This window comes from Drosophila suzukii, chromosome 2R (assembly GCF_043229965.1).
Source record: "Drosophila suzukii chromosome 2R, CBGP_Dsuzu_IsoJpt1.0, whole genome shotgun sequence".
NCBI classification, from domain to species: Eukaryota; Metazoa; Arthropoda; class Insecta; order Diptera; family Drosophilidae; genus Drosophila; species Drosophila suzukii.
Window position 1 is genome coordinate 17,172,319 of NC_092081.1, and position 14,534 is coordinate 17,186,852.

The window sequence follows — 14,534 nt, forward strand, 5'->3', positions numbered from 1 at the left end:
ATGGATACGCTATTCAATTCACCGCTTTGCAAGTTGACGAGAGTATAAGAATCTTAGTAACGACTTTTTTGGGTATGTTTTTAAATTTTTTTTCGATATCATACAAAATGTATATTTAAGTTTTATCGTCACAGGCACAAGCTGGGTTTTAATATCAAATTCAAGTATTTTCGAAGGTGTTCGATTCAGGTCATACAAAGAAACCGTTCTTAGAGACTAACATATGGTACAAAAAAGGACGAAAATAGTATTGTTAGGAGGTAGCTTTTCCATTCTTCAAAAAATTTTCGTCGTCCACGATGGTGTAGCGATTGCTTCTGTACGTGTCCAATTCAAAAATGTATTTCTTGCCGCAGTCCTTCATCAGCTTGTGGATGACTGGCTTGATGTTTTCGATGCCCGCGAGGTTCGCCAGTTCATTGTAGTAAACAAACTAGAAGAACAGATCATTAGTAAAACATGAGATACGATGAGTGATCTATCCGGTACTCTCTGCCTGTATTTGTAATAAATTATAAATGTAGAGCAGCTATATAAGTCCTTACTAAAAATGTTGAAGAATTTACCAGGTTAGTTTAGTTGAACTTTTTAGGGTTTTTTTAAACAATTTTTCTGGATAACTGAATTACATTTTCTTGAAACTTTTGATACGATTATATCTTTTCATACAAGAACCGGATATTAAAAGACGTGCTAAACAACTTAATATTCACCTGTCGCTCGCCCATCTGATGTGCCTTCTTGTGGTTGTGGACGCCGCAGCCCCATCGCTCTCCGATCTCCTGCTCCAGCTCGGCGATCATCTGCTCCCGTGAGGGGAACTCCCGCTGGCCCGTGAAGAACTTCAGCGTGAAGCGCACCTGCATGTCGAAAATGTGGGTGGGGATCACGTTGAAGGGCAGCCCCACAAAAGCCATGGTCGGGTGATTGATGTTGATGCAGTGCTTCCACAGTGGCTGGACGAAGTTGTCTATGACCTGGATGCCCACATCGGTGCTGAGACAGGGGAATGTGTACTTGTAGCCGGTGCAGAACAGCACATGGTCGAAGCTTTCCGTGCTGCCGTCCGTGAAGACGGCTCCGTCCGGGGTGAAGCGTTGCACGTCCGGTTTCTGTGTGACATTGCCCATAAAAGCTGTGTTGGGAGTAGTGGACAGGTGGTGGCTAAGGAACACCTGCTTGGCCGACATGCGAACATGGTTGGTGATGTCCATTCCGCTGGGACCGGCGCCAATGATCAGAACACGCTCGTCTGAAAGATAAGTACCATAAGTTTAGTTTACTTATGTCCACCATTTCTGGTCTTGCTATCGTAGAAAAATATCATATCATATCAATTCATCCATTTCCTTTCCATTCCACTGAAATCTATTCCACTTGTGTAGATTAAAATCAATTTTTTATCAAAGGCAACAGTGCGTATGAGTGATACTTTCGAATGCCTCAAGCTTATCTTTTAAATATGGTAAATTATGTTCAGCATTAAAGAAATATATATTGAACATAGAAATCTGAAGATTAGATCCTGTTTGATAAACAAATAGTGGGTTTGCGAGGTATATTTTTCGCTATCACTACAAAAGCACGTGGAACGGGAGCTTAAAATTGGCACAGACCCTCACACTTGATATTATTATGTCACTCGGCCGTCAACAATATTATCTGCTCTCGAGGGTGCTCCAATTATTTATGGGGAATAACAGAAGTGGGACTCTGGCCAGACGGCTATGGTTGCCAAGTCCAGAGCTTTGGTTTTGGCAGACTGATACAAACAAGATACAGGCCACAGGCCACCTTATCTCACCCTTAAACTTATCTGCCTTGCGGTACAGGTGGCTGTGCATCTTCTTGCCCTCGAACAGGTCCATTCCCTCGACACTCGGTATGTCCGGTTCCGTGTAGTGTCCATTACAGACATACACAAAGTCGTAGTAGACTGGATCGCAGGTATCCGTGCTGTGGTCCCACACATAGACCTGCGAATGATCGGAGGAAGTATCAGTATTTCATCAGTCTCAATGCAAGATCAAGATCCGTATGAGCGGGGAAAAACAAGTCGCAGTGATTGGGACACCAAAAAACTGGTTCGAAAATACGTGACGTCGCTACCAACCTCCCAGTCGTCCAAGCGAGGACGCACTCTTATCACTTCGTGCTGGAGCTTGATATGGGGCTTCAGCTTAAAGTGTTCCGCATAAGAGCGGAGGAATTCCAGCACCTGGTTGGAGGTGATAAAGGATTCGTCGATGTCGGCGGGGTACGAGTAGTCCGGATAGCCCATGACCTCCTTGGGCAGATTGGTGCTAAAACCAAAAATCATAAATCAGACAGCTTCCCTATATAAATTCATAGCTATATAACCTACCGTAATCCCTCATACATGCTGCTGTGCACCTCGTCGTACTCGTCTTTCGGCATTTCCTCGGAGAAAATCCAGGTTCCTCCGATTTCGGTACCCCGCTCATAGGCCACCGCATCAAGACCCGCTTCCAGGGAGTTCTTCAGGGCGCACAGACCCGCTGTTCCGGCTGAGATATAAAGTCAGATATGCACCTTTACTGAGCAGATTTGGACATTACCTCCTATTACGCAAACGCGACGCTTCTGGTCCAATGGTGTTTTCATCATTTTTGGATATTCCTAAATGGTAGCGTGTTTTCGAAGTGGTTTGTCTTTGTCTTTTGAGTAACACGTCGCTTCGTCTCTGCGACTGACCAACGACTAACCGAGGGCTCGAGCTCCCACAGATATTATAGACCCGGGAAGCCGTCTCGATGTGCGCTACACTCGAGTATACTAGATTGTTTACGAGCTGGGTGCAACTGATAAGTTCATTCCCACATGGTAGTATAAGGAATACATGGGCATGAGTAGCTTTTCGGGGAAAGGGGACTTCGCAAGGCGGCTTCATCCACCGCTACCGTCTTATCATTTGCGATTGCCAGTGACATAACAGCGACGCTGCCGTTGGCGTTCTGTAAGCGTCTGGAACCCGCCGCCAACAGATCGGAATTACAGTAAGACCTCACCAACTTAAAGTATCTCAACCCTGCAAATTCACTTAAATGTTCCAGTTTTAGTTATAGTTATAATGCGTTAGTGTAAAAAAACTGTTGTTGATCGGAAAAGTTTAAATTTCAATTTATTGGTTGTATATTCTAATCTGTAAACCTATAAAATACAGGAAAATTGAAATGTATCATGGAAAGTAATTCCCATATTGTAAGTTAATTAATTTTAAACTAGTTATGCTACCTAGACTGATAAATAATAACAATATTTGGATTATTAGCATGACATTCTGCCATGATGATCAATTAATTATAAAATTTATTTTAACAATTTTCAAGACCTAACATTTTTGGTTTAACGAAGTAATACCTATGAACCTTTAGCTTGTTTTAGATTGAGGATTGTGACTGTAAGCCATGAACATCTGGCTCTGGCTGCTGGAAGACGTAGGAACCGATCCCAAATAGCGAACTGATAGCACTATCAATTCAGATTCGGCGGAGATTTCTACCCCCTTACCCGGAGTCACTGTGTCAATTCAGTTTAACAGCCTATTTGAGCTTTTAATTATCAGCTGGCCGCACCAATACAATTGAACGTATTGAAAATCATCAGAGACGGGTATATAATTAATTTCATTCAATTACAAAAACATTGCCGAGGGCAACATTGTAGCAGGCCGCAGTGAAGCCTGTGGAAAACTCTTTGCTGGGGGTGTTAATACGGGTTTGCAGTGGACATATTCATGGGCAATAGTCTTAGGCATCGGGAGTGAGGAAGCCAAGTAAAGATGATTCTCAGGCAGTGATAACGGAATTGATTGCGTCCGATACTCTATTGAAATCGAATTCAACATAAGCATGCTTTGACAGCCCTTGGTTAATCAAGATCGAATGAAGTGTTTTAACTCCACGCTTCCGAGCAATCGCCCACTTTGATCACACTTTGATATGATGTGTTTTGTTTTCTACTATGCAAATAATGAGAGCTTCCTGGTCACTAGTCTGGGTTTAATTGAACAGAATTTCCGAGGCATATGATATTTTGCACTATTACATATGGTCAAATTGTCTCTAGAACAATTCCCCTTATATAATTACCAATTTTACCCAATATAATTTAACTAAGCAGGTGATAATGCGATGCCAAAATTTGTTACATTTCTATTTTGACCTTTAACGAACTACTAATATTTTTCTAGAATGTATTAGTAATTGGTTTTTTAAGCTGCCAAAGTATCTGCCCTGAATAGATCTGAGGGTTGACGTTATCCTTTTATGTGATTTGTTTACCTTCCTGACCACTTAATTATATTTACTTACATGCCTTGCATTTTGGCAATGTGAAACTCCTAAAAAGTGGCATAAAAGGCTTCGAATGGTAAAAACAACTTCTGGACATTTCTTTTTGGAGTGCTATTAAATACCACTTTTTTTATACTTAGGAAACTACATTGATAGAAGTATAGAGGCAAAGCTGATTTGGAAAAATAAACCAACCACGTCGATTAAGTTTAAACAATATGGGTAATTAAATAACAAGTGTGCCAATAATTTTGTTCCGGAAAACCTGGTCCATTTTTTGTTTTTTTATAAATTATGTATAAGAGCTAAAGTAATAAATTAATTCGTTTTAAGCAAACAATTAGTTATGCTATTGTACAAAATAAGTGTCATGTTCAAAATGCATATTGTACCAATAATTAATTTAATCACTTTATATCTATCTTAGCAGTACACAAAACCAAAAATTATAAACATTTTTAAGCTATCCAATGCACCCACCAATCTATTCCTGTCAGAAAATAAGAAAAATAGTAAATAAAAGAATACGCAATAGTATCGAAACAATCTCGAGTTCTAACATCTCTAACTAGAAAGATTTCATATGATTTTAAAATAATTGTATACGGCTTAAATGTTACAAAATCGGCCGTAAGAAAATAAGTATAATTAAAAGCGCAGCTCTATGTCCTTTTATAATTGCAGAGCGATGGCGTCACCGAAGTGTCGTGTTTGCCTGAGTAGAAATGGAAATTTGGTCAATGTCAATATTATTTCGCAGTTCAGCTGTTCTAAAAATAAAAGACGAAATTCTTTTCCCTTAACCATTTGCACTTCCTGCCTGCAGAAAGGGACTCAATCAAAGGCAGAATTAGTCGATAATGTGGAAGAAAATAAGGTAGCACATGAAGAACCGTTCCAGTTTCAGGTGAAGAACGGACCCCTGAATGAAGAAATATTTGACTATCGGCAGAATGACCAATTTATGGACAAAGTGTTTCATGATTTGGAGGAACCACATACACAGCTTTTCCAGGTGAAGAACGAGCCACTACAAGAGGACGAATTCGAGGAAGAAAACATTCTTATTTCAAACATCGACATTGAGGAATTGGTAGACGAAGTTAAAATCGAAGAGATAGAATTCGGTGATGAAGAAATAAAAGAGGACGAGAGTCACAATCTAGAGACTCACTATGGCGAGAGTAATATGAAATGCTATGCTTGTCTAAAGACTTTTATAATTAAATCTGAACTTAAGGAGCACTTGCAAACCCACGAAGGGTATCGTGCGTTCCAGTGCTCACACTGCTCAAAGGCTTATACAACGAATTTGGGTCTAAGAAATCATTTGCGCACTCACACAGTAGGACTGCTTAAGTGTTCCCACTGCGAAGAGACTTTTACAAAAATACCAAGTCTTAGAACCCACTTGAAAACGCACACTAGTGAACCATTGCTCAAGTGCTCCTTCTGTTTTATGCCTTTTATTAACACGTCATGTCTTCAGGCCCATATGGAAACCCACAAAGGACAGTTCCAGTGTTCCCATTGTTCAATGACTTTTACCTTAAATTATGTTTTTCAGAAGCACCTTCGAACCCACAGAGGACGTCGATCGTTCCAATGTTCCCAATGTCCAGCGATATTTTCACAAGCTTCAAGTCGTATTAGACACGAAGTAATTCACTCTGAACTACGGCCGTTCAAGTGTACCCATACCGACTGCTCAATGTCCTTTAAACGGAGTCAGTGTCTTTAGAAGCACCTGAAATCGCACTCAGGAGAACGATTGGAAAAATGTACCCAATGTCCAAAAACTTTCGTTTATTCTGAAAGCCTTCTGAGACACAAGAGAAAGCACTGCGAAAAGTCTCTTACCCAGAAACCAAATTATAAACGACGATTCCAGTGCTCTCAGTGCTCAATGTCTTTTGTAAAGAAATCTTATCTTCGCACCCATCTAGAATCCCACTCAGAAGGACAGCTCCAATGCCCCCCCTGTACAAAGAGTTTTACACAGGATTCGAGTCTTCAGTCACACTTGGAAACTCACATAGGACAGTAAAAGTGTTTCCAATGATGTTTCCCAGTAATATACATCTTAAAAGGCACATACACGCGCACTCAGAAGATCTTCTCTTTAAGTGCTCCCACTGCCCAAGGGCGTTTAGCGAGATTCACTATCTTCAGACACATTCGGAAATGCACACAGGATAACATCCGTTTAAGTGTTAAAGAGAATGAAATGGTTATAAAAAAATAAACTGTGATTTTTAATTTTACAAACAAGTTTACCTTAATTTTTACCCACAGCGGTATGTCTACTTAATAGGGTTGGAAACTTTTTCTTCACTGCGTTAAGATCTGCTTACTAAAATTATAGTAACCTCTGCAAGGGAATAAAAACACTCAAAAAGTTCAAAATCCTGGATGTGCCAATAATTATGTTAGTCACTGTATGTCTTTATCATAGCAAGTACACCAACCGGAATATGTTACCCTTTTTTTTATTAGTCAATGCACCCTCCAGTCCTTTCCTGTAAGAAAATTAGAAAAATACTAAAGAAGTAAGAAAAATACGCAATAGTATCGAAACAATCTCGACTTCTTACATCTCTAACTAGAAAGTAAACAAACCATACCATCTGAAGTGATAATATTTTAATCTGGTTGTAAGAAAATAAGTATAATAAATAGCGGAGCTCTATGTCATTATTTCATTTCAGAGCGATGGAGACACCAACGTGTCGTGTTTGCCTAAGTGAAAATGGAAACATGATCAATGTGTTTGAAGGCACACTTGATTCCGAATCTATTGTGAATATCGTTTCTCAGTTCAGCGGCTCTAAAATTGCAAGAGGGGATTTGTTACCTGAAACCATTTGCTCTTCCTGCCTCCAGGACGCAAAAAATGCATTAGGGTTATTAAAAGAAGTGCCTCAGTTTGAGGAAGAAGTGGTCGATGATGTGAGAGGAAGTGAGGAACCACATGAAGAGCCGTTCCAGTGTCAGGTAAAGAACGAGACCCTGAATGAAGAGGATTCCCAATTTAACGACGAAGTGGTGGATGAGGAGGAACCACCTACAAACCTGTTCCAGGTTAAGAATGAACCACTTGAGGTCGATGAGTTCGAAGAAGAAAACCGTCTTAGTTCAAACAGCGACTTTGAGGAATTGGTAGACGAAGTTAAAGTCGAGGAGACAGAAATCGACAATGAAGAAGAAATAGACGGAGACGATGTATATTATGAGTCTCGCCATGGCGAGAGTAATAAGAAATGCTATGCTTGCCAAAAGACTTTTATACTTAAATCTGAACTTAAGGATCACTTGCAAACCCACACAGGATATCGTCCGTTCCAGTGCTCACACTGCTCAAAGGCTTATACAACGAATTTGATTCTAAGGAACCATTTGCGCACTCACGCTGGAGGACTGCTCAAGTGTTCCCACTGCGAGGAGACTTTTAAAAAAATAAGCAGTCTTAGCACACACCTAAAAACGCACACTAGGGAAACATTGTTCAAGTGTTCTTATTGTTTTATGCCTTTTATTAACAAATCATGTTTTCAGGAACATATGGAAACCCACAAAAAACAGTTACGGTGCTCTCGTTGTTCACTGACTTTTACCTCAAATCCTGCTTTACAAAAGCACTTGCGAGCCCACGGAGGATCTTCCGGAGAATCGTTCCCATGTTCCTGGTGTCCAGCGAGTTTTTCACATGTTTCGAGTCGTAATAGACATGAAGTAATTCACTCTGAACTACGACCGTTCAAGTGTACCCATACCGACTGCTCAATGTCTTTCAAACGGAGTCAGTGTCTTCAGAGACACCTGATATCGCACACATTAAAACTAATGAGACGCAATCAAACGCATTTTAAGTGCCCCTACTGCGAAAAGTCTTTTACCCGGAAGCTAAGTTGTCAATCACACATGCGAATCCACACAGGTGAAAAACCGTTTCAGTGTTCCCACTGCTTAAAGTCTTTTATAAGTAGTTCTTATCTTGACAAGCACTTGCGATCGCACTTAGAACGACTGTTCGAGTGCCCCCACTGTAAAAAGTCTTTTACGCAGGATTTGAGTCTTCAGAAGCACTTGCAAACTCACGTAGGAATAGGGCAGTACAAGTGTTCCCAGTGCCCAAAGATCTTTCCCAGTAATCTACATCTTCAAAGGCACTTACACACGCATTCAGAAGTTCTTCTCTTTAAGTGCTCCCACTGTCCAAGAGCTTTCAGCGAGAGTCACCATCTTCAGACACATTTGCGAACGCATACAGGATAACCCCTATTCCAGTGCCCCCAATAGTTAGAATCTTTTTTCCATAATACAGATCTTAAGCGACACTTGCGAAAGCAATCGTTCGAAATCGTTCCATAATTTTGAAGATTAAGCATTAAATTTCGATCGAGATACATTTGTATAATTTACACTGCAACATTTTTAGTGCTTTGAACTGCAGCCGCAGTTTGGACTTTAAAATCTTAAAGTAATGGTAGCTCACCTCGCATTTTGATATTATAGCGATGGAAAAAAGTTTATGTTAATTTTTGTATATAATTTTGTACTTTTCAATGTCTGTCTACAATAACGTTGAAGACGTATACCTGAAATTTTAATGGGCTTAAGGTACTTTCCTTGTAGATCAAGTTTTACAGTCGTCAGAATGCGAGCTAAGCCATAGAAACCGCCAAAGGGAACTAACTTGTTTCGACCAGTGCTTAAAGACTTTAAAATCTTTGCTCTTCGAAACTGTAAAAAACTTCTAGCTTGACTGGTTTTTCATGAAAATCTATTTAAAGATTTTCAAATTCTAACTAAGTTATTTCTAAAACTGTTATTCTCATAATAACAAAATAAATAAAATTAAAACCAAAAGCATTTCTTTGTTTGATTCTTTATGAGCTTTTCATTTCGGTCAAAGTTTGACGTGGTAAGTTTGAATTTCAATAAAAGATATAGATGGAACAGAAAACGTAGTTTCTCAGGTGGTTATTCTTAAACGTTTAGGGTACTCCCTAAAGTGTTTAATTATTGAATTGTTGAAAGTTTAATGGAACATTTCAGCAATTTAGGGAACGATCCTAAATGGTTACTGTTGAATTTTTAAGCAGCTAGGACCATGTTTGTTAATGTATAAAATTATTAACAAGCTAAGAACTAAATATTTGCTTTTTTATTTGATTGTTGAATTGCTGAAATTTCTTAAAATAAAGATTGTATGGAGCAGCTGATAAACAGCTGACCAAAACTGGCCCTAAATAAAATGATCGCCGTTTTTCTGGCTCCAAAACCGGTTCGCTCCGCCGAACCACCAGCGTGAACCAGCTCAGCGAACCGCTGATCGCAACACATTTACAGCAATGTTAAGATACAACATTATCAACGTTTGCAGAGCAGCGGCGAGGAAAATCTCTGTTGTATCTTAACATTTCTGTTGAAAGGAGAGGAGAGAGCCAATTTGAGATCACCTGGTGTGACCATTCGCTGCAAAATGTAGAAAATGAAAATAATCTGGTCTGACTTTTTCGCGTTTTTAATTTCACGATAAGAAATATTTATTTTTATTCAAAAAATATCGAAATACTGATATTTTGCTATATTTTTCACATCCCTACAAATCACAACCGAAGCTCGCGGGAAGCTCGGAAGAACGGGACCGGAGAACCGAGAACGAAGAACGGAGAGTAAAGCGCGCGCTTGCGATCGATCGCTTTTCCCCACTTCCACTTGCTAAACATTTCATTTCGCGCTCTCGGTTAAAGGTTCAAAGTGATGTGAGGCGAGAAAACAACAAGTCGAAAAAGAAAGCAAAGGCGCTGCGAAGCAGAGCGGCTGAGCTGGGAATAATACGAAACTGGGATCGCGGCACCAGCAACAAGTTTTAGTGCTTCTCCTTTGTGCCTCTCGTTCGTGCTTGCTGCTCTCCGCTTTGTGCGCCCCATTCGTCGCCGACTTTTTTATTTTGTTTTGCCCATTTTATCAGAATTAAATCGGAACCCAATCCGATCCCGACCACCTCCAAAAAAGCGCAAGGCGAGTAGCGTTGAGGTGATCGCCGTACGCTGATCCGCTCCAAAAGCGTTCCATTTCTGAGTGCATAGTGCATGCAAAGTCGCGAGGCTGCTGCGCTTTCGAAATTACACAACCCACATGGGGCAGCGCCAACAAAGGCCTCAGCAGCAGCAGCAGCAGAAACAACAACAACAATAGCGGGCAGCCAAGCATTCGGCCAACGACCATGGCCCCCACCACCAGTCCGCCGCCCAAGCTGGCCAAGTTCAAGTCCTCGTCGCTGGACCACGAGATCTACACGGCGAATCGACGCGGCACCATTGCCACGGCCTCCAGCGACTGGAAGGCGCTCCGCGGAGGGGGAGTGGGAGTGGGAGGAGGTGGTATAGGAGGTGGAGGCCCCGGCACGCATCCCTCCAACGGACGCTCCCTTCACGCCGGCGGTGCCATGACCAGGGCCGCCTCCACATCCTCGCTGGCCAGCAGCACGCGCACCATGACCAACTACCAGGAGTACAAGATGGAGATTATCAACCAGGTGAGCACCAGGTGGCCTTTATAGTAAGACAGCTAAGATGTTAGGAATAATCCAGAACCCATTAAGGTCTTTAAATGAATAAAACAGATTTGTTAGAGCTGGTCACTGCATCTTGGGAGTACTAAAGCTAGTAAATAAAGTATATTTATATTTCTGGAACAACAAAGTAAAGTCTACCCACATTGGTTATAACTAATTTTTTGATCAACAACATATTTTTGGTGTGAACTTTTATTGTGAAAATTAAAAACGATATACAAGGGAGTTGATATCTAAAACAATTTTCAAATTTCAAAGTGCTTTCTTATCGTTTTCTTATGCATACTGTATGTTTTAAATGTTTAAAAGTATTCATTAGTATTTTGAACTCAAAGATTCATATGTATTTATGGCAGCTAGCCTAAAACGAACAAAGGGTATGTTACTTAATAACTAAATCTAACTTAATCCTTAAGCGTTGCGTCTGTGAGTAAGACTAAGAATTAGAATTTTTAAAATTTTGATACATTGTATACCAGGAATGTTTGCTTTTTTAGTGCCTTTACTTGCAATAAGCACACATTCATGTGTATGTCAAAAGGTATTCAAAAAACACAATTTTTTAGGAAACCAAAATTTGCCATTTCCAAAACTTTCTCAATTATGTAAGCATAAACATATTTAATTTTAATAAGTTGCCTTGAAGCACATACATTTATGTTTCTGTTATCTATTCCTCTTTAATTCGTCATACACATTTCCAAAATAACAAGTGTTTTTTGAACCAGAAATAAGTAAATGTTATCAAATAGTATTTATTGTTTCATCCTAAATTGTTTTTGAATAGGTACAAAATGATTGTTTGGTGATATTTATATCTAGAAGGCAACCAGTTGAACAAATATTTAATTATAGCTGAATGTTACCGATAATTGATAAAACTTTGGGTGGGTCTAGAAATTTTACTTTTTTTGTTCCCTCCAAAAAAATGATTCGTTTTATGAACATTTATCAGTTTGAGCTTTCAAAAAAATCATTTATAAGCAAGCATTTCAATCCCTGACAGTATGCCATATCATCTGAAAAGCAAATCGTTTTGGTTTTAAAGTTTTAAAGTAAGGCATTATGAAATAAACGTCTAAACTTGTGCTTACCATAACAGGTTACATTTTAGTTTTGTGTATGTTAAGTGTAAAAGAATTTTAGGATTAAATTTGTAGGGTATGTTCTTAAGAACTAAAACTAGAAGTATTAGTATTGGAACGGAGAATGGGGGCCTCTTAAGCTTTAAGGCAAACTATAGTCTTTGGGAAGTGCACAAAAGTGAGGAACATAAACCCAAACTGAACACGAAAGCTGTTCAAATAAATTGACGCACTTTGTGGACAAGTTTTGAAATAACAACCACATCAAAACAGACAACAGATCGGCAAACAGTGGGAACCTCGATACTTATTTACTGTGCTAAAATGTTTGAGAAATTACCAAATTACGTGGTGGCTGCGAACGAGGACGAACCATCCGTATCTATATAATTTACCAATTGGGTCGTGGGTGTTACTGTCACAATTTAATTGATAAGGTAAATATTTTTTTTTTATCTCAGAGACAGACTGATATAAAGTTCCAGTGCACGCACGTTTTCCTTCGTTTTGCTATGTAAAATATTTACCCGACTCTTCTAGGTGAGCGAAATGTAAAGTGTTTATTTAATATATTTGCCTTTGCCGAGACTAATAATTTGTGGGGAATTTTTGCACAAAGCGCATTGCGGAAGTTTGCTTAGATTGCAGGGTCTTAGCCTATCAACTGGGGAATCAGAATTGGATTTAGATGAGGCCATTGCCAAATGTGTATCCTGCTGATTGCAGGTTCCCAAAAATAATAGCACCTGGACAAAAGGGAAGAACCCCAGAGGCGCCACGAGTAAATCAATTATAAACAAGCATTCCAAAAATAAACAAAGCACACACACGTAAACTTTAAGTGATGAATTCATCGAACTCTCAATTTTATGGTATTTGGTCAGGCCAAACTTGCCGAAAAGGTAAAAGTTCGGCGCCCAAGTGTATCGCCATAACAAGATCACGTAAACAAATTGACGGATTTATTGGTACGGCCCGCGGGCAGGTGATCAATTCACTGGGAGGCTGGACGGGCTCGGAGTGCTTCAATGGACTTGTCAAGACCCCAGCCAAAAACCGCAAGGCCAGCGATTTGGCATAGATTCGATCTCTTTGGCTGGCCATGTCATAAGTCAAGTTGGCGCCAAAGTAGGTAATTGTCTGTTTACTTGGGCCCCAAGTCGTTGGCGTGACGAACACTAATTGTGCGACATAAATTGGGGGAAGCTATGGCTAATTGATCGGAATTGTATGGGGAGACATGAAAGTGGGTTTTTAAATTGCGGCAAGCATTAAGCGTCTTACAGATTCCAGAAGCTTGTAGTTTGCTTTAATTATTTCCAACAGCACGTGCTGATCGCCTCTTTTTGTTTAGAAATGCTTTCATTGTTTATTACCGCCATGTGCACTCAGCACCAGTTCGGCTGCAATTTTAGAGACTCTGTAAGAGGTGAGATTGAAATTGCCCAGGTGTCCACGGAACTCAGATGTAAACCAATTCCGCAAGACGTAAATAGGTTCGCCGGAAACTTCGGGGCAGATATTGATTTGATTGAGTGGCCCGCTGATGGGCCAAAATTGCCTGGCAATGATCAAAGCACAGTAGTTAATTTGATTGAACTTTTGGCTTTGTCGTTTTATTTCAGGGGAAATGCCTGTGCGGCCAGTACATCAGAGCCCGGCTGCGACGGGCAGGAGTCCTCAACCGGAAGGTGACACAGCGGCTGCGCAACATCCTGGACCCCGGCTCCTCGCACGTGGTCTATGAGGTCTTTCCGGCCCTGAACAGCGTGAGTGGCCCCCAATCCGCCAGAGAATAACCCACTGAATAACCCATTTTAATTCACAGATGGGCGAGGAACTGGAGCGCATGCACCCCCGGGTATACACAAACATATCGCGCCAGCTGTCGAGGGCCCCGTTCGGGGAGCTAGAGGACAGTGACATGGCACCCATGCTGCTCAACCTGGTGGCCAAGGATCTGTTCCGCTCAAGCATCACCTGGGGCAAGATAATCTCAATCTTTGCCGTCTGCGGCGGCTTCGCCATCGACTGCGTGCGCCAAGGACATTTCGACTACCTACAGTGCCTGATAGACGGACTGGCCGAGATCATAGAGGATGACCTGGTCTACTGGCTGATCGACAACGGCGGTTGGATGGGCCTGTCGCGACACATCCGACCCCGGGTCGGGGAGTTCACGTTCTTGGGCTGGCTAACGCTTTTTGTCACCATCTCGGCGGGCGCCTATATGGTCTCCAATGTGTGTAAGCGGATCGGTGGTCAACTGTATTCGCTGCTGTTCTAGCCTTGCCCCGGAACGTTTCGTCTTAGATGTATATTCGTACCATTTAGTCAGTGAGAGCTTCGAATCATTCCTGCTTCCATGGACCACGAGTCGTGTAGTAGTATGTAGTGCACATTGTTTTATCTATAATATTGTTATCCTAACCTAGGCGCAATAAAGCGTGTGTTTAAAACTATTGATTTGAATTTGGCGCGAAAGTGGGATGCCAGAGCGGCAGAATAGTCACCAGTGTCCCAACAGGTGTTTTATGCACTTTGTTTAAC

At 40.9% G+C, this 14,534-nt stretch overlaps 3 protein-coding genes across 3 annotated transcripts; 2 read left to right on the forward strand and 1 right to left on the reverse strand.

Annotated features, from left to right (window-relative positions):
* Positions 1–114: 114 nt before the first annotated feature.
* Positions 115–2,811, reverse strand: Fmo-2 (Flavin-containing monooxygenase 2). Its single transcript, XM_017085457.4, has 6 exons — positions 2,580–2,811; positions 2,366–2,528; positions 2,114–2,303; positions 1,805–1,976; positions 714–1,252; positions 115–433 (listed from the first exon to the last, which is right to left on the reverse strand). Exons 1-6 carry the CDS (start codon positions 2,626–2,628, stop codon positions 254–256), a joined length of 1,293 nt encoding a protein of 430 aa, XP_016940946.3. The 5' UTR covers positions 2,629–2,811; the 3' UTR covers positions 115–253.
* Positions 2,812–4,908: 2,097 nt separating this feature from the next.
* Positions 4,909–6,581, forward strand: LOC139352501 (zinc finger protein Paris-like). Its single transcript, XM_070994816.1, has one exon. It carries the CDS (start codon positions 4,981–4,983, stop codon positions 6,055–6,057), a length of 1,077 nt encoding a protein of 358 aa, XP_070850917.1. The 5' UTR covers positions 4,909–4,980; the 3' UTR covers positions 6,058–6,581.
* A 3,345-nt stretch (positions 6,582–9,926) lies between these two features.
* On the forward strand, positions 9,927–14,446 carry Debcl (Death executioner Bcl-2). Its single transcript, XM_017085369.4, has 3 exons — positions 9,927–10,860; positions 13,610–13,753; positions 13,813–14,446. The coding sequence occupies exons 1-3, from the start codon at positions 10,549–10,551 to the stop codon at positions 14,269–14,271; spliced, it is 915 nt and encodes a 304-aa protein (XP_016940858.3). The 5' UTR covers positions 9,927–10,548; the 3' UTR covers positions 14,272–14,446.
* Positions 14,447–14,534: the final 88 nt, after the last annotated feature.

Bases quoted from the DNA above. Each gene is read 5' to 3' on its own strand.
- Fmo-2 (XM_017085457.4), bottom strand. From the start codon at position 2,628: ATGATGAAAACACCATTGGACCAGAAGCGTCGCGTTTGCGTAATAGGA. The intron at 2,529-2,579 runs GTAATGTCCAAA...TTTATATCTCAG, and splicing joins TCGCGTTTGCGTAATAGGAG to CCGGAACAGCGGGTCTGTGC. The intron at 1,253-1,804 runs GTGAGATAAGGT...CTTATCTTTCAG, and splicing joins CAAGGCAGATAAGTTTAAGG to ACGAGCGTGTTCTGATCATT.
- LOC139352501 (XM_070994816.1), top strand. From the start codon at position 4,981: ATGTCCTTTTATAATTGCAGAGCGATGGCGTCACCGAAGTGTCGTGTT.
- Debcl (XM_017085369.4), top strand. From the start codon at position 10,549: ATGGCCCCCACCACCAGTCCGCCGCCCAAGCTGGCCAAGTTCAAGTCC. The intron at 10,861-13,609 runs GTGAGCACCAGG...GTTTTATTTCAG, and splicing joins AGATGGAGATTATCAACCAG to GGGAAATGCCTGTGCGGCCA. The intron at 13,754-13,812 runs GTGAGTGGCCCC...TTTAATTCACAG, and splicing joins TCTTTCCGGCCCTGAACAGC to ATGGGCGAGGAACTGGAGCG.